The following is a 27,807-nucleotide window of genomic DNA, read 5'->3' on the forward strand; positions in this document are numbered from 1 at the left end:
GGCCGCTATGGAAGCATCCTGGGCCTCCATAACACCTGAGCAGTGCCACTGGTTGATTGCCTCCATGCCACGTCGCATTGAAGCAGTCATTTCTGCAAAAGGATTCCTGACCAAGTATTGAGTGCATAACTGAACATAATTATTTGAAGGTTGACTTTTTTTTGTTTTAAAAACACTTTTCTTTGATTGGTCGGATGAAATATGCTAATTTTTTGAGATAGCAATTTTGGGTTTTCATGAGCTGTATGCCAAAATCATCAATATTTAAACAATAAGAGGCTTGAACTACTTCAGTTGTGTGTATTTGAATCTAAACTATGTGAAAGTCTTATGTTTATCAGTACATTACAGAAAATAATGAACTTTATCACAGTATGCTAATTTTTGAGAAGATCCTGTATAGAGTATTATATGGACAACCTTTAGCTATGGTTGGCCAAAGAGGTTAAAGTGGACCTGAACTCTTGCACAGGACCGAATGAAAATGTAGAGAATGAATGTATTTAATTCCCTCTCATTTGTGTCTAATCACAAGTTGTAATTTTTACAAAGTTAGAGATTCAGATTTTATTGCTGTATGCTCCTCTGATGGAATATTTCACTCACTTCTTGTCTCTATTGTCTTGCACTTGTGCCACGATAACCAGAAAATTAAATTATATCTCCCCAACAGGGACACAGATTGCAGTAACAAGCTGAACGTGGTTGTAACTGTTTTGTACATTATGTAAACTAACAAATACGTTGCGGATGAAGTCGGGTTTTTAGCTAATGTTTACAGTTGGGGAGGATGTTAATGTTGAAGTAACCCTTTTAAAGCAAACCTAAAGTGAAAATAAAATAAACTTGAAATCATTAATGGTATGTGTTTAAATAAAGGTAATTTAAACATAGAACTGAGTCTCATATTTGTAAGCCCAGTTTAATTGCTTAATTTTAAAGAGACACTGAAGCGAAAAAAAATATATGATATAATGAATTGGTTGTGTACTATGAATAATTACTAGAAGATTAGTAGCAAAGAAAATATTCTCATATTTTTATTTTCAGGTATATAGTGTTTTTTCTAACATTGCATCATTCTCTAATATGTGCAGATTACACAACACTCAGCATTCAAAATGATTCTTTCAGAGCAGTCTGTGAAGTAATGACCTCTCCTCTGCCAGAGGAAAAGTAAATAGTTAACTAACAGTTGAGATAATAAAAGTCAGAAAACAGCCCTCTCCAGGACTTTGAAAGTGGTAGAGATAATGGCTTTTTTGTATAGAGATAACAACTGGAGTTTCTTAACTCTTCCTGTACTGGAAACAGTTAGACTGATGTATCTGATCTTAATATTTTATTTCTTAGCTGTACTACACATACAAATCAAAATATCATAGTTTTTTTTTCGCTTTAGTGTCTCTTTAAGACTTTTTATTTTAAGAGCAGATCTGCCTTGCTAAATGGAAAAACAACAGAAGTAATGACCATTTTAACATTCCAGCGCTAAAACCTTATCGGAAGGATTTTCTCACTCTTTCTCTGCTATTTTTGGCTTCTGTTTGTACTTTTCAGGAAAGGGACTGAATTCACAAGCTATTTCACAGGTTTATTTACATAGATGACAACTCCTGTTACCGCTGCACACCCAATCGACCATGTCAGGCTAAGATTTCCCAGCATGTCCGATCGATACATTCAACTAATTTTGGCCTGAAATTGGTTGAATTGTTGATCGGCATGCTTGTTGTGGCAACGATTTGTATCTGATTCGATAATAATCAAACCGGGCGGTCGCAAAATCGACAGATGTACGACTATCTGAAGTGTTTTGTATTTAGTTGGACATTTGATTTCACAAGGTTCTTAATGATCTTTTTGCTGCTTTTATTTTAGACCCAAGTTGGAGTCATTTCTTCCATCTTATGTTTGTAAAAAGAGAAATGGATTATTGACGGCTTTTAAAAACCGAGGCAACCGGCAGATGAGTTTCGAACAGACTCTGCTTAATTCCTACAAAGAAGTTACAGAACATGTTAACTGTGAAGACGGAGAAGTAACAAACTGCAAAGAGTATCTGAAGAAGTGCCATGAACTTCCCTATTATGGGTCTGTGTTATATTAATAATATTTGGCTAAAAAGTGGGAGGGGGCAGCATATGTGGCAGTGGTTTGAAAAAGTTTGAAGCCTCTTCAGCTGGCATTGTGAAGCTAAAACGCTGCTCTTTTTGCTGGACAACCTAAAAAGAGATTGTCTAGAGCGGTGAAGAGTTCAGAGGCACATCCTAAAAACATGATTTTATTGGTTAGTCCATTTAAAAATCACAGTACAGTAGTGAACACCGCACGATACCAGTGATGGCAGAGATGGGTTGCCTGTATTCTGAGGTGCTGTGTGTTCACCACTGGGGGATTTTAATGGATTCACCAATAAAGGCACCTTTTTAGTATGTGTCCCTTTGGTATACTAAGCAAACACAATACAGATGGAACTTGAAAATTTAGAACACCATTTTTCAACCTAAAAGAAACCTGAAGTGAGAAAACTATGGAAGCTGACATATTTGATTTTGTTAAACAATACCAGTTGCCTGCCAGCCCTGCTGATCTATTTGGCTGCAGAAGTGTCTGAATAACACCAGAAACAAGCATGCAGCTAATCTTGTCAGATCTGCCAATAATGTCAGAAACCCCTGATCTGCTGCATGCTTGTTCAGGGGCTATGGCTAAAAGTATTAGAGGCAGAGGATCAGCAGGGCTGCCAGGCAACTGGTTTTGCTTAAAAGGAAATAAATATGGCAGTCTCCATATACCTTTTCACTTCAGGTTCCCTTTTTAAAGGTAAATGTAATATAGGAATGGACTTTCCCACGATATTCGAATTTTTCAAGTTTGACCTTTACAGGACAAAGTCCTGAATGAAGTCCCTTCTGCCTAGCATTATTCCCCTTTTTTATTGGTAAGAGAAACCTTTTTTTGCTTTACAGCTAACAGATTTTTTTTTTTCCGGCCATTCATTTTGTAAAGTGAAAGTATATTATTTGTGTGCTTGGTTTCCTGTAGGTGCGCATTTTTTGCGGGAGAAGTTGACAAGCCTGTGCAAGGCTTTCTCAACAGGAGTGGGCGTAAGACGGTGTCAGTTGCTATTAATATGGAAGGAGTGTCAGTTATTGACCGAAAAGAAAAGGTATTTGACCAATGTGATGCCATCAATGTTTATTAACACTCAAAATATACACGTGAACAGCTGAAGTAGTGTAGTTTCTAAGAGCAGCCAGTCCTTGGGTTTGGTTCAACAGCTGAAATGTCAGTGGTTGCTGTGGGCAACTTCTCCACTGTTCATACACTTTCTTTGTATCTATTCTAATAAATCAGTCTTAGAGTGTTCCCCAAGGATATAAAAGCACCATAGTCCAGACATGAAAAGTAGCATGTTCATCTCACAACATTGACCTGGACATTGCTGAGATAGTGAGGCAGAATCTCTCCCAATAGGAAGCAGGCAGAAGTGAACAATCCACCATTCCATCCTAACTAAACAAGGTTTGGGTGTTGATGTACTCTAAAGCCTGATTCAAAACATTTATGCTTTTTTTTTTTTTTTTTTTTTTGCAATGGACACACAATTCTTATATCAATGCAAGCCTATGGTAATTGTGACTTTTCGTGCTAGCAAAGCAAAAAACGCATCCATAAGTTAACTTCATTGGTATGAAAAAGATCATATTCCCAAAAATTTGCAATAAAAAAAGCATACAAACAAAATGACACAATGCATTGGTACAGTGCTGGAACTGAAAAATCGCAGTTACGAAAAAAAAACTCAATGCCAGAAAAAGTATGAAAGCTGCCTCTCGGAAAAGCACTCCTGGCTGAACTTTCTGTAAGGTGTACATTAGCTAATGGCAAAAAATGACTATTGGAGTCTCATCCCAAGAAATGTATTGCAGCTAAAACTTCCTATGCTCTGTCTGTGTCAGCTGTGCTTCTACCCACCCACTGTAGTTAAAGCAGCAGCTGCCCTGCCTACAATGCCTGGTGTTTGTTGCTTCAGGTCACTTGACCAAACAGCTGAAAAGGCCTCTCGAGACAAAAGGATAACCTTTGACCACTCTGCTTACTGAGCTTCTCAGCTAGTGCAGAAACATTGACACATACATTTTTACGCGTTAGTGGTTCAATGTGTAAATTTTTACGCATTAAACCACTAACGCGTAAAAATGTATGTGTTAATGTTCCTGCACTAGCGGGAATGCGTAAAAATGTACGCAATGCGGCCCTGCCAGCGGGGGACTGGAGCAGCAGTGAGTGACTATGAGGGCACAGGATGGCTGCATGGGGCTGGTAGAAGCCCCAGGTAAGTGAAACTCATTTTTTTTTTTATTTTGCTTGGACCTTCCCTTTAAAATCTTACTTCATCACAACAGTTGTTCCTGATTGTTCTTGAATCGATAGTGTGCACAGGTGTGCTGCAATGCAGCTGGCCTCCATGCTCTCTCATGTATAGGTATGCCACACTGTCTGTCTGTAGTAAGAACCACTTTATACTTTTAGCCAAGCAACCCCGAATTGATTTTTCTAACCAGTTGGATTCCTTTGATCAACGTTCAGCAGTTCACATACATCACATACAAGCAGGATGTATAGCAATAATTCAGTTAATTGACTAGGGTGGGACAGGCAGCTAGAAATCTGTTTCATGTGCAGCAAGCTGTATGAGTTTTATGTAAGTACCAAAGCAATAAAATGTATGCCACATCACTGCGTGAGTAATAGACTACTCATTATAGAGTTGCAGTCATCTATCCCATTCTCATATTATTGATGGACTTTATTTCATATGGATGAGGTTTATTTCTGTAATTTGCAGCTTCATTGACCGTATCTTGCAACCCAACTTTTCCACAGCATGTCTTGATAAGTCTGAAGTATTCGGAGTTGTCCTGGGACCACACTTATCCAGATGGAGAAGAGCACATTTTGTGGCTGGAGTTTGATGGTGATAATGAGGGAACACCTGTTAACAAGTTGCTGAAAATATACTCCAAGCAGGTAATTTTCCAGCCATAGCGGAAGGACTATTTATAAAGAAGTGCCAAATCAAGCAGATCATGTTCTACTCTGTTCACTTCAATAGAGTATGAGGTCACCAGTCACAACTATTCTTGCTAGAAAAGTAGCAGTGTAGATCCCATTGACTTTCATTACATCTGCTTAGCACTGCTTGTTTAGAGGCCTGTCTCCACTAACGCGAATCTGCAAGCATTTTCTGCATGCAGATTGGCATGACAATACAAGTCAATGGGCCTGTTTCCACTACAAACAAAATCTGCACGCAAGGCTGCGCTGGAAAAATCATTAATAAAAATCACACAGGCACTGCGTTCCGCTGGCCATGCACAGCTGCGGGATTCGCAGCCTCCCGCACGGACACTGTCAGCAATGTCAGCCAAATCGCTAAGGTAAGCAATTTGGCCGGCGACACCATAGTTTCCTATGGCAGAGTTTCCCCTCGCGGTTTGCCTGCGGGGAAACTCTCCGAATTCGGCCTAGTTTCCGTGCTAGTGAGAAAAGTATTCAGCATAGTTTAACAGAATTTTGTTGTTGCGCTTTCAGCCCCCTAGCAGGATACGGTAACCCTGAACACTGCTGAGGCTGGATGCTAATGGGATCGTGCATAATGTGTACACGAAACAAAGTGAAAAGCTGTTTCCGTTCATTTGAATGGAACGGCAGTAGACCCCTAGGCAAAGTTTTTGTCAGCTGCTGCCTGTGTTTACCGCCAGTGTGAACCAACCCTAAAGCCACTTTTATTTGAAAAGGGAAGGTTATTCCTTTTGCCACCTTTATAAATATGTCCCATTAAGTGATTCATTTTGTATTTTTAATATTAACACAACAGTTAGGTACTGCTTGTAGTGAAAAGGAGCAAATTGTTCAAAGCCAGGTGGAAAATGGCTTTGTGCAGCTGACCTGTCACTCCTGTAGTGCGCTGCTTTCACTGGGCTGACAGAGTTGAAGTGAGGATTATCAAAAGTGGCTTTTCAATGAGTAGGATCTATTTTATATATCAGAGCTACAAACGGTTTATTTCAATAAATCATTTGTTTACAATACTAGTAAAAGTGCCCATGCATCTCTGGATATACGGGCAGAGCAACCATGAGGAAAATCCCTCTCTGATCGGATTGCTTCAGAGAGGGATCTGTTGCCTGCCCATACACCGCAGACAGATTTCTAATAGATTTCAGCATGAGATCTGTAAGAAATCTTTCAGCCTGCCTTCGCATGCCTGGTTGCCCTCCAAGTGTCTGTGTTTTCCCTTCCCCTGGTTCCCATCCTACCTAATAAAAGGCAAGTGTCCCTGTGACAGTGCTTTTGCGCTACTGTGCATGTCCTGCACTTACAGCCATTGAGACAAGGGGCCGGACGGTCCAGGGGCCGGGCGGGTGCGCGAGCCTGTGACAGACCTAGAGCCCGTTTGTGAACGGGATTAGGTCACTATTGATCCATAAACTCTCACTTGTCTACTGGCGCAACTCCCAGCCTTTCATGCTTTTCCTGTGTTCTTCACAGCGAGCATCTGTACCTACAGGGCACCAGGTGTGGGTAGTGATGTCACTCATGCGCCTGGTGCCATGTGGTACAGGTGCTTGCGGTGATGGAGGACATCGAAGGAGGAGGCCAGAAGCAGTGCTGGGGGACAAGTGAGACTTTTACACTGCCTAGTGGCGGACACTTTTTACATTTGGGAGGACACCGGCCAGGGGTCCGTTGTTTACATCCGTGTTGCGATATTGAATGCCGTTACCCCGCTCACTCAATGAAGCACTTGCAACTGAAATTTTCCAGCATGTCCGATCCTTTTCAGTATTGATTCTCTGAATCAGAAGATGGATCAGGCCACAATATCAAGCGGTGTTTGTATGTCTGTTATATCCTTGGAAAAATTCACTTACAATCTTTTGTCTCCAGCAAGTTTGTGTGTGTGTGTGTGTGTGGTGGGGGGGGGGGGGGGGGGCATTTAGCTAGCTTATCTTTGAAGAGTTCTCTTTTTTTTTTTTTTTTTACCTTCTTTTGTAACAATCCTCTTCAGCTTTACTGCCAGAGTTAGGGCTGGTTCAGACGGACGTTTGGAGGCGTCGCGTTCGTTGGCGTTGCGTTCGTGATGCGCTCAGGCTTTCAGCAGCGTTCGCATTGCGTTCGGATGCGGTCGCGTTTTTTCTTCCCCTAGAGGGACATTACCCGTCGCGGTTAACCGCCCCTGGAAGCAACATGTAGCTTCCAGGGGCTCCTTGAACGCCAGTGAAAATCGGGACCCGAACGCCGCGTTTGTGCAAACGCGCGTAAAAGCTTGGTACAAACGCTCCCATTCACTTGAATGGGAGCGTTTAACGCCAAGCCCCGAACGCTGGCAGTAAACTCTCTGCAAATGTCCGTCTGAACCAGCCCTTAAATCGCTGCATCCCCACAACAGAGGAGTGATTTATTACTAGAGATAAGCCCTGCAAAGCTCCCGGGCTCACAGGGCTTCACTTCCTTGAAGAGGCAGAACTTTACACTGTAGCTCTGCCTCCTCCGCAGTCCATCTCTGCGGATCTCCCCCTCTCCCCAACCCTCTCAGTCTTCTTTCCCTGAGAGGGGCGGGGAGGAGGCTGAGATCCGTGGAGATTGATTGCGGAGATGCAGAGCTACAGCTGAAAGCTCTGCCTCTCCAGGAAGAAAAGCCCTGCGAGCTAGGGCAGCATGATCTGCGACCTGCAAAGTCGTAGAACTTTGCAGGTCGTTTTCTATGTTATAAATCACTCCTCTGCAGCAGGGATGCGGCGATTTAACTCTGGCATTAAAGAGACTCCGTAACAAAAATTGCATCCTGTTTTTTATCATCCTACAAGTTCCAAAAGCTATTCTAATGTGTTCTAGCTTACTGCAGCACTTTCTACTATAACAGTCTCTGTAATAAATCAATGTATCTTTCCCCTGTCAGACTTGTCGGCCTGTGTCTGGAAGGTTGCCAAGTTCTTCAGTGTTGTGGTTCTGCTATGAACTCCACCTTTCAGGCCCCTCTCTGCACACTGCCTGTGTGATATTTAGATTAGAGCAGCTTCTCTCTTCTCTCTTATCTTTTACAAGCTGGATAAATCGTCCTCTGAGCTGGCTGGGCTTTCACATACTGAGGAATTACAAACAAGGGCAAAGCTGTTTGCAGGAAGAAAAGAGCAGCCTGAAACTTCCGTGCATGAGAACTGCAGGGGGGAAGAAACACACAAATGATCTCTTGAGATTCAAAAGGAATGCAGTATACAGCCTGCTTATGTATGGATGTATTTTCTATGTGTGGACATATTGTACATCAACCTACTTCCTGTTTTGGTGGCCATTTTGTTTGTTTACAAACAAACTTTTTAAAACTGTTTTTAACCACTTTTAATGCGGCGAGGAGCGGCGAAATTGTGTCAGAGGGTAATAGGAGATGTCCCCTAACGCACTGGTATGTTTACTTTTGAGCGATTTTAACAATACAGATTCTCTTTAAAGTTCAAGAGGATTGTTAAACAAAAGAAGGTAAAAAAAGAGACTTCAGGGTCTCTTAAAAGTATAACAGTCTTTATGACTTCTTTAACAAAGCTGAAATGTTTTCTAAATGGCAGTGGCAATCCACAAACAGCCTTTTTAATGAAAGTGCATGGGCTTCTGATAAGAATGCCACAAAGCTGATGCAGATGCGGGCCCATGATTGACTTGGCCATTGTCTACACTTGGATGCAGACAGAGGTGTGTCATAGCAAGTGCTAAATTGACTTTACTCTTGCAGAGAAATTTTGCTAATTTTGCTTCCTGTCCACAGGAAGGAGGAACAACTGTTTATTGATATGGCCCAGTAAGAGACTTAAAGCGGATCCGAGATGAAAAATTAACTATAACAAGTAACTTGTCTATATATCTTATCTAAAGTTTAGATAGTTTACACAGCAAATCTAGCTGCAAACAGCTTTAATAGAAAATGATTATTTCTTCATGTGATACAATGACAGCAGCCATGTTGTTTGTAAACATTACACAGAGGCAGGCTTATCTGTATCTTACATGTGAAAAAAAAACTAATCCCCCCCCCTCCTCCCTCCTCCCCTCTGCCTCTGAAATCAATGGCTAGTAACACCTCCTTCTGCCCAGACTGAGCTCCCATGAGCACTTGCTACTGCCAAGGCTCTCTGAAAACCTGTGGGCGTGGTTTTAGTTTATAGGGAATTAGAGTATTAAAACAAAAACAAAAAAGTATTTGGCTTGAGGAATGCCCTATAAACAATAGGAGAGGAACACAGTTATGCAATGAGTAAAAGTTCACCTCGGATCCACTTTAAATAAAATGTCAAGCTGCCTTTCCACAACGAGGTGTCATAGCTGATAAATTGATGTTTACTTGTTTTCTAGGCTGAGTTGATGAGTGGATTAATTGAGTACTGCATAGAACTCAATCAAGGCCCAGATCTGCAGTCTCCAGACTCCGCTCCTGGGAGCTCACAAGGTTTTGAGAAACGTGGCAAACTACGTAGGCAGGAGAGCGTTCTTTGTAACCGCATAAAACATCTCACCACGATAGATTATGTTGATGATGGTAAGTCATTATTTATCATCTGAGTTTCTCAATGTGAGATCTGATAAAGGCTTTTTCAGTTATATATCGCAGATTTCTATATAACAAAATGTACCTGATTTATCTGTGCAAAACTTCCAGTACTTGAGATGGCATTGGAGGGACACATTTTTCTACCCTTTAGTACAGGTTGAAGCTCTACACATAGTTTCCAAACTGTTTGACTACTTCATATGAGATACTAGAAGCATTAAGCATTTGCTTGATTCGCAGGATATAAACTTGAAGACTTGATTTTTTTTTTTTCATACTCTATATTAGTGTGCACATTACCACTAGTGCTAGGGGCACTTTATTTATTCACCCAGGTCTCTCTTCCCTCTATCCCTGCTTAAAAATTCATTTCTCACACAGCTCACAAATGTATTTCACTGTGCCACTCACAGCATGCAGGAGACATGAGGCGAAATAGGCTGATCTGAGGTGGTAACAGGTAACTACCGTATTTTCCGCCGTAGAAGATGCTCCGGAATATAAGACGCACCTACTTTTAGTGGGCAAAAACCAAGGAAAAAAATATATATATACTAAACCTGGTGCGTCTATATTCCAGAAGCATCTTGTAAATTTTCTCCCCCAATTAATGTCCTCCAGTGTCCCCATGTGTCTTTAGGTGTCCCCATGTGTCCTTAGGTATCCCCAGTGTGGTCCTCAGGTGTCCCCTTTGTGTACTTAGGTGTCCCCCATGTGTCCTCAGTGTGGTTCCCATGTGTCCTCAGGTGTCCCCTTTGTGTCCTCAGGTGTCCCCTTTGTGTCCTCAGGTGTCCCCTTTGTGTCCTCAGGTGTCCCCTTTGTGTCCTCAGGTGTCCCCATATGTCCTCAGGTGCCCCCTTTGTGTCCTTAGGTGTCCCCATGTGTCCTCAGTGTGGTCCCCATGTTTCATCAGTTGCCCCCTTTGTGTCCTCAGGTGCCCCCTTTGTGTCCTCAGGTGCCCCCTTTGTGTCCTTAGGTGTCCCCAAGTGTCCTCAGTGTGGTCCCCATGTGTCCTCAGGTGCCCCCTTTGTGTCCTTAGGTGTCCCCATGTGTCCTCAGTGTGGTCCCCATGTGTCCTCAGGTGCCCCCTTTGTGTCCTTAGGTGTCCCCAGTTTTCCTCAGTGTGGTCCCCATGTGTCATCAGGTGCCCCCTTTGTGTCCGTAGGTGTCCTCCATTTGTCCTTAGGTGTCCCCGTGTCCCCAGCTCCTTGTGTGGTCCGTTTCCAGTGTATAGTAATTTGTGTTGCAGTATATTGTATATGTAACAATGTGCCGCGCTGTGTGCCCCTGGCTCCTTGTGTGGTCCGCCTCTTCTTGCTCGCCTCCCCGCTTGTGTCCGCTACCCCCGCCTGTGTCTGCCTCCCCCCGCTAGTGTCCGCTACCCCCCGCTAGTGTCCGCTACCCCCCGCCAGTGTCCGCTACCTCCCGCCAGTGTCCGCTACCCCCGCCAGTGTCCGCTACCCCCCGCCAGTGTCCGCTACCCCCCGCCTGTGTCTGCCTCCCCCCGCCTGTGTCTGCCTCCCCCCCGCCTGTGTCTGCCTCCCCCCCGCCTGTGTCTGCCTCCCCCCGCTAGTGTCCGCTACCCCCCGCTAGTGTCCGCTACCCCCCGCCAGTGTCCGCTACCCCCCGCCTGTGTCTACCTCCCCACGCCTGTGTCTGCCTCCCCCCGCCTGTGTCTGCCTCCCCCCGCCTGTGTCTGCCGCCCCCTGCCTGTGTCTGCCTCCCCCCGCCTGTGTCTGCCTCCCCCCCGCCTGTGTCTGCCTCCCCCCGCCTGTGTCTGCCTCCCCCCGCCTGTGTCTGCCTCCCCCCGCCTGTGTCTGCCTCCCCCCGCTAGTGTCCGCTACCCCCCCGCTAGTGTCTGCTACCCCCGCTTGTGTCCGTTACCCCCGCCTGTGTCTGCCTCCCCCTGCTAGTGTCCGCTACCCCCCGCTTGTGTCCACTTCCCCCCGAGTGTCAGCATAGCGGCAGTCTTACTATTTCAGCCGCTCTCCTCGATCACAGACCTGGTCTCCTCTCTGTCGCACCTCTAGTCTTTGGCTTCTGCAATGCGCGTCATCAGTGAAGCCAACACTAGAGGGGCGACAGAGAGGAGACCAGGTCTGCAATCGAGGAGAGCGGCTGAAATAGTAAGGCTGCCGCTATGCTGACACTCGGGGGGGGGGGGGGGGGGGGAGCTGACACAAGCGCGGGGGGGGGGGGGGGTTGCGGACACTAGCGGGTGGTAGCAGACACAAGCGGGGGAGGGGGGTAGCGGACACTAGCTGGGGGAGGCAGACACAGTCGAGGGGTAGCGGACACAAGCGGTGGGAGGCAGACACTAGCGGGGGGGGGGGGTAGCGGACACTAGCGGGGGGAGGCAGACACAGGCGGGGGGTAGCGGACACAAGCGAGAAGAGGCGGACCACACAAGGTGCCAGGGGCACACAGCGCGGCACATTGTTACATATACAATACACTGCAACACAAATTACTATCACTGGGAGCGGACCACACAAGCAGGTAATGCAGGGAATCTCCGACGTTGCAGCGGTTCGTATCGGCGGGTGTTTGTATGTCGAGGATTCCCTGCATTTGCCGTATAAGACGCAGGGACTTTTTCTCCCCATTTTGGGGAGAGAAAAAGTGCGTCTTATACGGCGTAAAATACGGTAAATGAGCTGGAATATAACTAGCTATAACACTAGTCTGTGTTTACACTCAGACTGGTTGCCTGGCTGCCTGCTTGTGATGATGATTCACTTCAGGCTGCATCCACTTTACAAGCTGCTGAGAGGGGCAGACCACTGTTTACAATTAGCATTATTAGTATCTTTATCAGTCAAGAGAAGCAAAGATAATAAACACACATTGTTAAGGTAGCCATACACTGGTCGATTTGCCATCAGATTCGACCAACAGATAGATCCCTTTCTGATCTGATCAGAGAGGGATCGTATGGCTGCCTTACTGCAAACAGATTGTGAATCGATTTCGGCCTGAAACGAAACCATTTACAATCTGTGGTGGTGGTGCTGCCGCCGCTCCCCCGGGCCCCCGCATACATTTCCTGCTCCGCCGGCGCGACTCCCCTGGTCTCTGCTGTCTTCTTCTCCGGTCTGGTCTCCGGGTCCGGCATGCTTCACTTCTTCATGTCTGGGGGGAGTTTAAACAGTAGAGCGCCCTCTACTGTTTAAACTTCCTGCCGGGACAGGAAGAAGTGAAGCATGCCGAAGACCAGAGCGGAGAAGAAGAAGACAGCGGAGACCTGGGGAGTCGCGCCGGCGGAGCAGGTGATGTATTGCAGCTGTATTGCGTCGGTCGTCGGGCACTCGAACGCCGCTAGCGACGCGCTCCCTACCCACGGGCGATCAACGGTAATTTCCCGCACGGAGCGATCGACGAAATAGATCGAAATTTAGCGTGTAGCGTGAACGATGTGACAGCAGATTCGATCCCAGTGATCGAATCTGCTGTCGATCGGGGGGGAATCGGCTAGTGTATGGCCAGCTTTAGAATCTTTAACCCTTTACCACCATATCAATAAGATTCTTTCAGCAAGGTGATAATTAAACTATAAACTGAGGAGTTGATAGCAACTCCCCTGTGCAGAGACATGGTCTAGCCCTCTGGGAGCCGTCAGTATTAGATACATTTTTGTATCTAAAACTGACTGAGGATTTTACAGCTGAGAGGAACAGCTGTGTGAGGAATCAAATTGCTCCTAGTACTTGTCCTAATGTGTTCTACAACATACAGCATTTAACAATAAATGCATAGATCAATAGTATTCCTTTAAATATATGAATAGTAAATGTTATCAAGAGCTGCTTTGTTATCTGAAGGATCTTTCTGGGTTCTTTCCTTACCTCCCTGGCGGTAAGCCCGAGCTGAGCTCGGGCTATGCCGCCGGGAGGCACCGCTCAAGCCCCGCTGGGCCGATTTGCATAATTTTTTTTTGTTACACGCAGCTAGCACTTTGCTAGCTGCGTGTAACCTCCGATCGCCACTGCTACCTGCCGATCCGCCGCTATACCCGTTGCCGCAGTCCCCTCGGTGACATCATCCCGCCCCGTCGGCGACGGGGGAAGCCCTCCAAAAGATCCCGTTCTTTGAACGGGATCTCTTGATCTCCGTTCGCCGGCGGCGATCGGAGGGGCTGGGGGGATGCCGCTCACCAGCGGCTATCATGTAGCGAGACCAATACACTGGTCGATTGCCACCAGATCGACCAACAGATAGATCCCTCTCTGATCGAATCTGATCACAGAGGGATCTACTGGCTGCCCATTACTGCACACAGATTTTTAATCGATTTCAGCTTGAAATCTATTCACAACCTGTGGAGCTGCCGCCAGCTCCCCCGGCCTGCAGAAATACATTACCTGTCCGTCGGTGCGAGTCCCCGGTCCATGCTGACACTTTCTCTGGCTGGCCTGTCTCTTCTTCACTTCCTGTCCCGTCCTGTGATGAGCAGAAGTACAAATAGTACTCTACTGTTTGAACTTCGGCTGGTCACAGGAGGAGACAGGAAGTGAATAGGAGACAGGCGAGTCAGAGAAAGTGTCAGCACGGACCGGGGACTCGCGCCGACGGACAGGTAGTGTACTGCTGCCACTATGCTGTGTCGATCGCCGCTAACAATATGCTCCTGACCCACCCGCGATCAAGCACATTATCCGCCAGGACAGATCGACTGAAGCGATCGATTTTAGATGGAAATCGATCGTCAACATTTGCGTTATCGATTTCACAGCACACAGTGGTTTGCACGTGAAAGACCAATACAAAGTGGTGTACGTGTGAGAAGTGGGACGCAAATCATACATGATTCCAATTTTTTTTTACAAATAAATAACTGCAAAGTGGGGTGTGTGTAATTATTCAGCCCCCTTTGGTCTGAGTGCAGTCAGTTGCCCATAGACATTGCCTGATGAGTGCTAATGACTAAATAGAGTGCGCCTGTGTGTAATCTAATGTCAGTACAATACAGCTGCTCTGTGATGGCCTCAGAGGTTGTCTAAGAGAAAACACACCAGACAGGTCAGGGATAAAGTTATTGAGGCTTAGGCTACAAAAAGACTTCCAAAGCCTTGAACATCCCACGGAGCACTGTTCAAGCGTTCATTCAGAAATGGAAGGAGTATGGCACAACTGTAAACCCACCAAGACAAGGCCGTCCACCTAAACTCACAGGCCGAACAAGGAGAGCGCTGATCAGAAATGCAGTCAAGAGGCCCATGGTGATCTACAGCTCAGCTGGGGGAATCTGTCCATAGAACATCCATTAGTCGTGCACTGCACAGAGTTGGCCTTTATGGAAGAGTGGCAAGAAGAAAGCCATTGTTAACAGAAAAGCATAAGAAGTCCCGTTTGCAGTTTGCCACAAGCCATGTGGGGGGCACAGCAAACGTGGAAGAAGGTTCTCTGGTCAGATGAGACCAAAATGGAACTTTTTGGCCAAAATGCAAAACGCTATGTGTGGCGGAAAACTAAAACTGCACATCACTCTGAACACACCATCCCCGTTGTCAAATATGGTGGTGGCAGCATCATGCTCTGGGGGTGCTTCTCTACAGCAGGAACAGGGAAGCTGGTCAGAGTTGATAGGAAGATGGATGGAGCCAAATACAGGGCAATCTTGGAAGAAAACCTCTTGGAGTCTGCAAAAGACTTGAGACTGGGGCGGAGGTTCACCTTCCAGCAGGACAACGACCCTAAACATAAAGCCAGGGCAACAATAGAATGGTTTAAAACAAAACATATCCATGTGTTAGAATGGCCCAGCCAAAGTCCAGATCTAAATCCAATCTAGAATCTGGCAAGATCTGAAAACTGCTGTTCACAAACTCTGTCCATCTAATCTGACTGAGCTGGAGCTATTTTGCAAAGAAGAATCGGCAAGGTTTTCAGTCTATAGATGTGCAAAGCTGGTAGAGACATACCCTAAAAGACTGGCAGCTGTAATTGCAGCAAAAGGTGGTTCTACAAAGTATTTACTTGGGGGGGGGGCATTTGATTCCAAATGCTTGGAATCATGTATGATTTTCATTCCACATCTCATGTGTACACCACTTTGTATTGGTCTTTCATGTGGAATTCCAATAAAATTGATTCATGTTTGTGGCAGTATTATGACAAAATGTGGAAAACTTCAAGGGGGGCGAATACTTTTGCAAACCACTGTTTTCTATCACAGTGATGAAATCTGCTGTATATCGAAGGAAAATCTACATAGTGTACACCTTCTGTAGCACTGAGCTAATTAATGCTGGTCTACAGAAAAATAATTTTTTTCCTCATCCCCAAAATATACTACAAATACTGCCAGTAGTTATAAAAGTGTTTTAAAAATTGCTGTATACTGTATTTTGAGGTCCGTTCACAAAAAGTCATTAGTGTGCATCTATTAGTCCACCTTTTTAAGTGAGCATGTATCTTATGATTCACACCCATAATGTTTTTTATTAATTTTTACTCGTAGGTGCAATACTGCAATTAATCACCTTAGTAAAGCAATCCTAAAGTTGTAGATAGACAGGCAGACATTTACCCCATTAGTTAAAGGATACCCGAGGTAATGTGACATAATGAGATAGACATGTGTATGTACAGTGCCAAGCACACTAATAACTAGGCTGTGTTCCTTTTTATCTTTCTCTGCCTGAAAGAGTTAAATATCAGGTATGTAAGTGGCTGACTCCGTCCTGACTCAGATAGGAAGTCACTACAGTGTGACCCTCACTAATAAGAAATTCCAACTATAAAACACTTTCTTAGCAGAAAATGGCTCCTGAGAGCAAGAGATAGAAAGGGTCAATAGTTCATGGATTTTAGCTCTGGCATTCTTCAATGAATGTGTCATTGAGCAAAAACAAAACATTTAAAACTTAAAAAGTAGATTTAAACATAAAATAAAACTGTGAAATATCTTAAGTCATTTTTAGGAGGAGGATAGATGCAATTTAATTAGTTTATTTTTGCCTCAGGTGACCTTTAAAGGTCTCTGGATTACTGTATCTTAGTGTCTTCCAAGTGCGAGTGTGGCCATACTGCACTAGATTAAATTTGGCCATTCAGGACGGTCTCAGCCAAGAATCTACTGTGTGACATCGCCTAAAGATCTGGCAAAACAGTGACAACCGACACAGATAGGTACATGGTACAGCTCTAGCTCTGTTACCATAGGTAAAGTGCGTAAGGCTTGGCAAACATAAGGTGGAGTTCAGAAGGGGTGTAGCCCAGGTTCATGTATGACAGGCCATGTGAGTTTGTGGCTTTCCATTGCAGCAGTCTAGAGCTGCTGGGTGGAGGATGTACAGAGCAGCAGATATTTTGAAGATTCGTACTGCATCTGTCTGTTGTAATGAAAGTCAGCCTGTTAGTTCATAGACCTATTTCCCTCTTCTGCAGAAGAATATTCAAATTATATTCTTGTTTTAAAACTACTTCTAAGAGGGTGTAATTAAAAAGTGAGGCCTTCCTACCACCCCTCTCTCTTGTGCTGCACAAGACAGACAAGAGGTGGCCATGGTTACATGAATCTTCTGTGCAGAGGAAGAAACTTCCACTGTTTCGATAACTTTGAGTACAATCTCTGGGTCACATAACTGAGTCGGTACATGTGGCTGCAGTATAGATTAGCCAGGTACATGTGGCTGCAGTATAGGTTAGCTAGGTACAATGGGCTGCATTATAGTTGAGCTAGGTGCATCTGCCCGCAGTATAGGTGAGCTAGGTGCATCTGCCCGCAGTATAGGTGAGCTAGGTGCATCTGCCCGCAGTATAGGTCAGCTAAGTGCATCTGCCCGCAGTATAGGTCAGCTAGGTGCATCTGCCCGCAATATAGGTCAGCTAGGTGCATCTGCCCGCAGTATAGGTCAGCTAGGTGCATCTGCCCGCAGTATAGGTCAGCTAGGTGCATCTGCCCGCAGTATAGGTCAGCTAGGTGCATCTGCCCGCAGTATAGGTCGGCTAGGTGCATCTGCCCGCAGTATAGGTCAGCTAGGTGCATCTGCCCGCAGTATAGGTCAGCTAGGTGCATCTGCCCGCAGTATAGGTCAGCTAGGTGCATCTGCCCGCAGTATAGGTCAGCTAGGTGTATTTGCCCGCAGTATAGGTCAGCTAGGTGTGTCTGCTCGCCCTGCAGTATAGGTTAGCTAGATGCATTTGCCTGCAGTATAGGTAGGAGGTAGTAGATCCCTACCTCAATCTGGCGCTGAGGGTCCAGGAGCCTCTGGCGGGCAAAGGGGCGGCAGGCAGTGTGCACCGTGTGTGGTTGTAACGTGCCCGGCGCCGCCCCCAGCCATGACGTCGTGTCCGCTCTCCTCCCCTGCATCTCTATTGGCCAGCTGCCGGCAGCAAAACTACAGCTGCTGGCCGCAACATTTGATGAGACCGAGAAGGCGGTCGCAATCTACTGTGTGATCGCGATCGACCTATTGGGCAGCCCTGATGTAAACTGTAAGTTATGGCAGAATCCCTTCTTTCTAAAAAGGGGAAAATGGCGAGGGTATAGGCCTTGAACACGGTAGACTTTTCAGGACTTTTTTTTTTTTTTCAGCCTCCCCGCATAACATTTATAAGTAGCTCTAAAGCCCACCTATACTCCACTTTAGGGGTTCTGAATGTAAACATTTTTGCAAACCTTCTTCTAAGTCAGTCATGCAGCTACTCTTAGCTTGAACAACCTCCCCCCCTCCCTCATTTCAATGCAAATTATTGTTGCCAAAGACCGCAAAGCTTACAAACTAGATCATTGCGTAATTGTGTGTTAGGGTTAGAAAAAGTGGACGGAGCCAACAACAGCCAAATGCACACCCGGGCAACGCCAAGCCATCAGCTAGTATATAAATACCGCAATACAATGGCCGCTTTCAGAGCAGATGAAAACTGTACTTTGGGAACTTGGAATTTGTAAACGGACATGACAAGAAGGCTATGTTCCCACCAGAGCAGAGAACAGCCATTTTTTGTCCATTCTGCATGCATTGCTAATTGGAAAGTGAATGCCTATTTTATAAATAGGAGCCGTTCGCACTTGTTACACTGCAATGGGTCGGCAGGGTCGGTTGCAGTAAGCAGTCTGCATATATCCAGGGCTAATCCCGGGCAGGCAAATGTGATCCCCCATATAGCTTCTGTAAAATGCATCCACCCCAGGCTCCAGCCAGACCATTGGAGCAGACATTACACTGTCCACTCCCATTGGTCTGACACAAGTGGAAACCCAGCCTAATACTTGTGCACAAAAGCAAGTATGATAACTGTATGGGTGGAAAAAAAAAAAAAAAAAAGAGTAGGAAAACATGTTTTTACTGAATGTTATGTAAGCGTTTAATCCTACTTTAATGTAAGATGACAGGAGGGAAAGCAATGGAATGCTTTCCAGCCTGTGCTCTTTTAGTAGCCTGTGAGGACATCCAGTGAGCATTGTGCATTCTGTTTACATGGTGAACTCTTACTGGTCCTTCCCATTCTTTTACAAGTTTTTAACCATTTCCGGACCGCAGTGATAGAGATCTACGCCCTGTTTTGATGGGCTCCTGGCTGGCAAGGCGTAGATCTCTATCACCGGCGCCGCCGCTCCCCGCCGCGATCGCGCGCACCGAACCGGCTGCACTTAGCTGTCTTATGACAGCTAAGGCTTCCGGGTATCGGCAGGAGCCGTCACTGATTGGCTCCCTGCCGTGTGATCGCTGTGAGCCAATCACAGCGATCACCCTCCGAAAGGCAACATAGTTGCCGTTCCGCCTCCCTCTCCGCCTCCCTCTCCCTGTCACTGTGGATCTTGTGTGACAGGGAGAGACGCACAGCCTGCAGCCGTGACAGGCTGTGCGATTTTAGTGTAAAAATAAACTTTTTTCCAGCTCTCCCCCCCCCATGTATCCCTTGATCCCCTCCCAACCACCTATATATAGATCTATCTATATATATATATATATATAGATCTATATATATATATATATATATATATATAGATCTATCTATATATATATATATAGATCTATATATATATATATATATATATATATAGATCTATATATATATATATATATATAGATCTATATATATATATATATATATATAGATCTATATATATATATATATAGATCTATATATATATATATATATATAGATCTATATATATATATATAGATCTATATATATATATATATATATATAGATCTATATATATATATATATATAGATCTATATATATATAGATCTATATATATATAGATCTATATATATAGATCTATATATATAGATCTATATATATATAGATCTATATATATATATATATATATATATATATATATATATATATATATATATAGATCTATATATATATATATATATATAGATCTATATATATATATATATATAGATCTATATATATAAATAGATCTATATATATAAATAGATCTATATATATATATAGATCTATATATATATATAGATCTATATATATATAGATCTATATATATAGATCTATATATATATATAGATCTATATATATATATATATATATATATATATATATATATATATATATATATATATATATTACTGGATTGTGATTTTAACCACTTGCCGGCCGCCCCTACCTAGGGGCGGCGGCAAAGTGGAGCCCGCAACGACCGCGCAATACGCCGATCGGCGGCGGCTCGTTGCGGACTAGCTGCCGGGGATCGCACGCTGGATGTGCCCACCCGCGACGTCAACCCGCCAGCCAATTAGCAGCGGCGGCGGGTTGTTAACCCCCGATCTTCCGCATGTAAAGCGGATAATACGCTTTGTAATGTATACAAAGCGTATTATACAGGCTGCCTCCTGCCCTGGTGGTCCCAGTGATTGAGGGACCACCAGGGCAGGTTGCAGCCCTCCTAGTAAGTACCCAAGCACACTGATCCTGCCCCCTGATCGCCCACTGCACCCATCAGACCCCCCCTGCCCACCCCTGGGACACCTGTTTGCACCCAATCACCCCCCTAATCACCCATTAATCACTCCCTGTCACTATCTCAACGCTATTTTTTAGATTAGGTCCTAAACTGCCCCCTGGGGGCTCCTGAACACACACCCCCCCCACACCCTTAGATCCTCCCTAGACCCTCCCCCCTGTGTACTGTATACATCTATTCTTCCCTATAATCACCCACTGATCACCTGTCAATCACCCATCAATCACCCCCTGTCACCACCTGTCACTGCCACCCATCAGATCAGACCCTAACCTGCCTTTTGTGGGCACCTGATCACCCACCCACACCCTCAGATTGCGTGCAGACCCACCCTCAGATCACCTCTGAAAGTGCATTGTTTACATCTGTTCTCCCCTCTAATCATCCACTGATCACCCATCAATCACCCCGTCACCACCTGTCACTGCTACCCATCAGATCAGACACTAATCTGCCCCTTGCGGGCACCCAATCACCTGCCCACACCCTAAATTAGCCCCCCAGACCCCCTCTGATCAACTCGCCAGTGCATTGCTTGCATATATTCTCCTCTGTAATCACCTACTGATCACCTATCAACCACCCCGTCACCCCCTGTCACCACCTGTCACTGCTACCCATCAGATCAGGCCCTAATATGCCCCCTGCGGGCTTCTGATCACCCGGCCAAACCCTCACCCGCCCCACCGCAGTGACAGAAAAATTTTTTCTGATCACTGCTGGTACGACTTAATTGCCATGTCCAGGTCATGATTTGAGAACATTCCTGCACTTCAGTGCCAATACAACCTGTCATCTAAGAAGCCACCCTGCTTATGACCGGTTCCACAAAATTCGGCCCCTCATAGACCACCTGTCATCAAAATTTGCAGATGCTTATACCCCTGAACAGTCATTTTGAGGCATTTGGTTTCCAGACTACTCCTCGTGGTTTTGGGCCCCTAAAATGCCAGGGCAGTATAGGAACCCCACAAGTGACCCCATTTTAGAAAGAAGACACCCCAAGGTATTCCGTTAGGTGTATGACGAGTTCATAGAAGATTTTATTTTTTGTCAAAAGTTAGCGGAAATTGATTTGTATTGTTTTTTTTCACAAAGTGTCATTTTCCACTAACTTGTGACAAAAAATAAAATCTTCTATGAACTCACCATACACCTAACGGAATACCTTGGGGTGTCTTCTTTCTAAAATGGGGTCACTTGTGGGGTTTCTATACTGCCCTGGCATTTTAGGGGCCCTAAACCGTGAGGAGTAGTCTAGAAACCAAATGCCTCAAAATTACCTGTGAATAGGACGTTGGGCCCCATAGCGCACCTAGGCTGCAAAAAAGTGTCACACATGTGATATCGCCGTACTCAGGAGAAGTAGTATAATGTGTTTTGGGGTGTATTTTTACACATACCCATGCTGGGTGGGAGAAATCTCTCTGTAAAGGGACAATTGTGTGTAAAAAAAATCAAAACATTTTAATTTACAGAGATATTTCTCCCACCCAGCATGGGTATGTGTAAAAATACACCCCAAAACACATTATACTACTTCTCCTGAGTACGGCGATACCACATGTGTGACACTTTTTTGCAACCTAGGTGCGCTAAGAGGCCCAACGTCCTATGAGTACCTTTAGAATTTCACAGGTCATTTTGAGGCATTTGGTTTCTAGACTACTCCTCACGGTTTAGGGCCCCTAAAATGCCAGGGCATTATAGGAACCCCACAAGTGACCCCATTTTAGAAAAAAGACACCCCAAGGTATTCAATTAGGTGTATGGGGAATTCATAGAAGATTTTATTTTTTGTCACAAGTTAGTGGAAAATGACACTTTGTGAAAAAAACAATAAAAATCAATTTCCGCTAACTTGTGAAAAAAAAATGAAATCTTCTATGAACTCCCCATACTACTAACGGAATACCTTGGGGTGTCTTCTTTCTAAAATGTGGTCACTTGTAGGGTTCCTATACTGTCCTGGCATTTTAGGGGCCCTAAACCGTGAGGAGTAGTCTAGAAAATAAATGCCTCAAAATGACCTGTGAAATCCTAAAGGTACTCATAGGACTTTGGGCCCCTTAGCGCAGTTAGGGTGCAAAAAAGTGTCACACATGTGGTATCGCCGTACTCAGGAGAAGTAGTATAATGTGTTTTGGGGTGTATTTTTACACATACCCATGCTGGGTGGGAGAAATATCTCTGTAAATGGACAATTGTGTGTAAAAAAATCAAAAGAAATCTCATTTACAGAGATATTTCTCCCACCCATCATGGGTATGTGTAAAAATACACCCCAAAACACATTATACTATTTCTCCTGAGTAAGGCGATACCACATGTGTGACATTTCTTTTGCAGCCTAGGTGCGCTAAGGGGCCCAAAGTCCTATGAGCACCTTTAGGCTTTACAGGGGTGCTTACAATTTAGCACCCCCCAAAATGCCAGGACAATAAACACACCCCACAAATGACCCCATTTTGGAAACTAGACACTTCAAGGTATTCAGAGAGGGGCATGGTGAGTCCGTGGCAGATTTCATTTTTTTTTGTCACCAGATAGCAGAAATGGAAACTTTTTTTTATTTATTTTTTTTGTCACAAAGTGTCATTTTCCGCTAACTTGTGACAAAAGATAAAATCTTCTATGAACTCACCATGCCTCTTAGTGAATACTTTGGGGTGTCTTCTTTCCAAAATGGGGTCATTTGGGGGGTATTTATACTATCCTGGAATTCTAGCACCTCATGAAACCTGACAGGTGCTCAGAAATGAGAGAGATGCTTCAAAATGGGAAAATTCAATTTTTGCACCATAGTTTGTAAACGCTATAACTTTTACCCAAACCAATAAATATACACTGAATGGGTTTTTTTTAATCAAAAACATGTTTGTCCACATTTTTCGCGCTGCATGTATACAGAAATTTTACTTTATTTGAAAAATGTCAGCACAGAAAGTTAAAAAAATCATTTTTTTGCCAAAATTCATGTCTTTTTTGATGAATAGAATAAAAAGTAAAAATCGCAGCACCAATCAAATAGCACCAAAAGAAAGCTGTATTAGTGACAAGAAAAGGAGGTAAAATTCATTTAGATGGTAGCTTGTATGACTGAGCAATAAACCATTTAAGCTGCAGTGGTCTGAATGGAAAAAAGGCTCTGGTCCTTAAGGGTGAAAAGACTGCGGTCCTTAAGTGGTTAACTTAGAGCTAACTATGTTTCAAAAGTGGACATGTAGCAATTGTACTTTCTGTCCTGATCCAGATGTAAAGATTACTAATGTTGATTTATTTCAGTAGGGCTGGAGAAAAAAAACTTAATTTTCACTTCATTTATAGGAAAGATGCTGGAAATAACCTATGTGTGGTGATCACCAGATACAGATGAATAGTGTTATATAGATATGTAGGCTGCACAGTTATTTTATTACTTCATTTTCTCATCAGGCTCAGAAATTAAACGAGTGAAGCCGAAGAGAGCCGCATCTTTCTTCTCAAGACAGTCAACCCACAGCTATGCATCGGTGCTGCCTTCTGACCCCCAAGGTGAAAGCTGACCTATGCTGCAGTAGATGGTAAAAGCAAAGACCAAAGAGACTTCCAAATCACTGAACATTAATATCCACTGTATGGTATGGACCAAGCCAAACTAACAAGGGCCTGAATAAATGTGCCTTATGATTTTGCTGCTGCGCACTAAAGGGATGGCTCTTGAAGCCTAATGGTGTGAGGCAGTTGCTGAGTTAGGTTTACTGTGTTTTTTTTCTCTAGAGTAAAATGCAACATCTGTCATCTTCTTTTATTGAAGACTTTTGCCTTGTGACCAAGTTTGATTACTATGTGGCCATAAGAAACAAGGTTCTCGCCTTGATTAGCGCTCTCCCACAGATTTGCCCCAGGATGACAAAAGGAGTAACTATTCAGAAAATCTCCACACTAAGTAAAGATAAATAACAGTAAACTGTAAATGAAGGTTTATGTCGAGCTTTTATTCATGGCAGCTAAGTTACTGTGTGATACATCATGTGGAATCCAGCTATTATCCAATAACAGGAGGATGGAAAGTAACGCCTAGGGTCCACATTAATATTTTATAGTTATGGAGATGGACACAGCAATTTCTTTTCCAGAGGAACATAACTTTAAAAACAACAATGTAGGCAATATGTCAGTAATGCAAATTATACATTTCATTGTCTCATCTGTAAAGGGGGGAGGGTCACCACATTTCACAGCATCTTGTGCAAAATGGAACTTCATCATGTGCTTAATTGTAGAGAAATTACCTCAGACCTGTAAAATTCCATCTTAAAGCGGACCTTAACTCAGAACTTCCTCTCTGCTTTAAAAGATATGCAACAGACACCTTTAAAGAAACCTTTAAAGGGAACCTTAACTGAGAGGGGTATGGATGATTCCTTTTAAACAATACCAGTTGCCTGGCATCCCAGCTGATCTCTTTGGATAAAGTAGTGGCTGAATCACACACCTGAAACAAGCATGCAACTAATCCAGTCTGACTTCAGTCAGAGCACCTGACCTTCATGCTTGTTGAGGGGCTGTGGCTAAAAGCATTCGAGACACAGGATAAGCAGGAGATTAAGGCAACTGGTATGATTTTAAAAGGAAAAATCCATATCCTTCTCAGTTTAGGTTCCCTTTAACTAACAGTAACCTATAAAGAAAAACATTTCTTTGTTACAACTGATACAAATCCTGCAATAAATCTGCAGTTTGTTTACTTCCTGCTTTCATGGAAGCAGACATATGGTTAATATCCTGTGTTTACCAATTAGCTCTCTGCCATGGCAGGCAGCTGACACAGCTAAGGGATCAAATTAAAACTCATGCTTAGCCACACATGAGGAGGAATTAGACAGGCTAAACTCTCTAAATACATACAGGGTGCATTTCTAAATGTTTTCCTATTGTCCTTTGTAAGAGATCAGGTCCACTTTAAAGACCACAACAAGCCATATTTCACTAGCACTATTCACAAGATACGGGGAAGATAATTTGTGTGCTGGTACACAGAAAAGATCCTCACAGATGGTATTTACCATAATTCTTGGATGCTCAATTTTTTTTATATGTATTGCTAAAAACATGGCGCAATCCTTATCAAATAGTTTGGAATTGCATTTCAAATATCCATTACATATGTATATTTGAACTTGATATATTTTAAAGACCAATGAAATAATTTGTGATTTTATCTCTTAATCTCGGCAACAAAATCCCAATCACTCTACACGGGAGTGTTGTCTGTTACCCAGAATCTTATGTTGTACTAAGGGAGTCTTGTTGATTTATACTTTCCTTTTCTTCCCCTTACCTGCGCTTACTAGACAATAACTCTTCATAACTGTTTTTATTATCTCTATGATCCTGGATAAGTTGACCTGCACTGGACCTCTGCTAGGAGATAGAGGTCCAAGGCACAGGAAGTAGACACTAGAGCTTTGACTTGACACAAATGTTTTTGGTTTAAGATGTTATCTTGCAGCCTTTTTTTAAATACAATGCCAGTCTGCTGGGTTTGGGAGTAATGCAGGGGGTAATGTTTCACAAATGTTAGTGTACAATAAAATTTCTTATTATTGTAGTCATAAGATTTCTTATTTATTTCTGGCTTTTTGCGAAATTAAAACACAGACATTGGTAGACAAAGTTTTCTCCTCAGGACTGATGGACTGGAAATCCTCTGCCCGTCATCAAAACCAGTGGTGCTAAAATGTGCTCAACCCAGACATGAAAAGTGCGCTGCCGATTACACACAGGAATCATCCTGTAATGGCGCTTACCCTTAAATTTTACTAATATTGATAGTTTTAAATCAGTTTTATAGATAAAAAATATTTGATGTCTGAAAAACAGGATTCTAAACAAGATCAACTGTATGTGGTGAAAACAGTAGGTGAAGAGTGGTAAAATTGTTATATGCCCTACCCTGGAATGTAGAAACCAGAAAATCAATCAGTAGAGTTTAAAGGGAGTTCTAGACAAAAATGTCTCCTCTGCTCCAACAGATTACCACTTGATAAAAAAACTTCTGACAGCAAAGTTAGTAGACCACATTGGTTGCTGTGCCAACACTTCAGTGAGACCTCGTGGCTGTCAGGAGATTTCATCTCTGAGTAAAGGAGAGAAGGATATGCAAACTCACCAGAGAGCATCTTTGGGCAAGCTGAACTTGATAGTCAGCAATAGAATGCTATGTCCCTCAATAGACAGCCTATTGAATTGGCTCGACAGCATACCCATGCAATGGCTGTTTGTAGTTTAGAGCTGGTATGGGGGTAATGCTGATTAATTGCACAGGTGACACTACTTTGGAACATAGGCAGGTAGGATAACTATATGGTCAGTTTTGTCAGTGTTGACTCTGAGACCAATAGTAGCCACAGGTTCTCTCATGGCATGGAGTCTAGGTAACCACTCGTCTTCAACAGAGCATCCCACAAGCGTCAATAGGCTGCTACCCCTTATGGACAGTGGACTACTTTGCTGCAAGTGGTAACCAGCTCACATCCCCTGGGCTTGCCATACTGAAGGTAGAGAGAACAGGTGAGTCCACAAAAGAGTTATGCTGAGCAGACAATTAGAAGTCTAAGGGGGACTAGGCCATAACAGGCAATTAAATAGCTAGGTCGGAAGCAGAGGTCAAGGCATGCAAGCTTAAGCAGAAGTTTAGGCTGTCGGAATTCAATGAGTTGTCAAAAGCAGAGGTCTAAGAAATACAAGTAGTACTGGCATCAACACATTCAAACATTCACAAATGAACTGCTATCAGAAGAGGTTTGCATAGGCAAAGTAAGGCACCATTTATGTGCATAACACATATTACTTTTTCCACATTTTATGTTACAGCCTTATTGCGAAATGGATTAAATACATTTTTTTCCTCAGAATTCTACACACATTGAATAACCCATAATAACAACATGAGAATAGTTTAAGGTTTTGGCAAACCTATTAAAAAAATTGAGTGAGCACATGTACATAAGTATTTACAGCCTTTGCCATTAAGCTCATAATTGAGCTTCGGTGCATCCTCTTTCCCCTGATCATCCTTGAGATGTTTCTGCTGCTTAATTGGAGTCCACCTGTGGTAAATTCAGTTGATTGGACATGATTTGGAAAGGCATACACCTGTCTATATAATGTCCCACAGTTGACAGTTCATGGCAGAGCACAAACCAAGCATGAAGTCCAAGGAATTGTCTGTAGATTTCTGAGACAACAATCTTGAGTCACAAATCT

The 27,807-nt window shown here is 43.7% G+C and overlaps 1 protein-coding gene across 1 annotated transcript in view; it reads left to right on the forward strand.

Annotated features, from left to right (window-relative positions):
* FRMD8 (FERM domain containing 8) overlaps positions 1-26,149 on the forward strand; it is a 70,347-nt gene extending 44,198 nt beyond the window's left edge. The window contains exons 7-11 of the mRNA XM_068259598.1: positions 1,882-2,094; positions 3,049-3,172; positions 4,894-5,037; positions 9,418-9,601; positions 23,992-26,149. Coding sequence (XP_068115699.1) covers positions 1,882-2,094; positions 3,049-3,172; positions 4,894-5,037; positions 9,418-9,601; positions 23,992-24,101 — 775 coding nt within the window. The 3' untranslated portion in view covers positions 24,102-26,149. The remainder of the gene's footprint in view (positions 1-1,881; positions 2,095-3,048; positions 3,173-4,893; positions 5,038-9,417; positions 9,602-23,991) is intronic.
* Positions 26,150-27,807: the final 1,658 nt, after the last annotated feature.

Source organism: Hyperolius riggenbachi, chromosome 11, assembly GCF_040937935.1.
Source record: "Hyperolius riggenbachi isolate aHypRig1 chromosome 11, aHypRig1.pri, whole genome shotgun sequence".
Lineage (NCBI taxonomy): Eukaryota > Metazoa > Chordata > Amphibia > Anura > Hyperoliidae > Hyperolius > Hyperolius riggenbachi.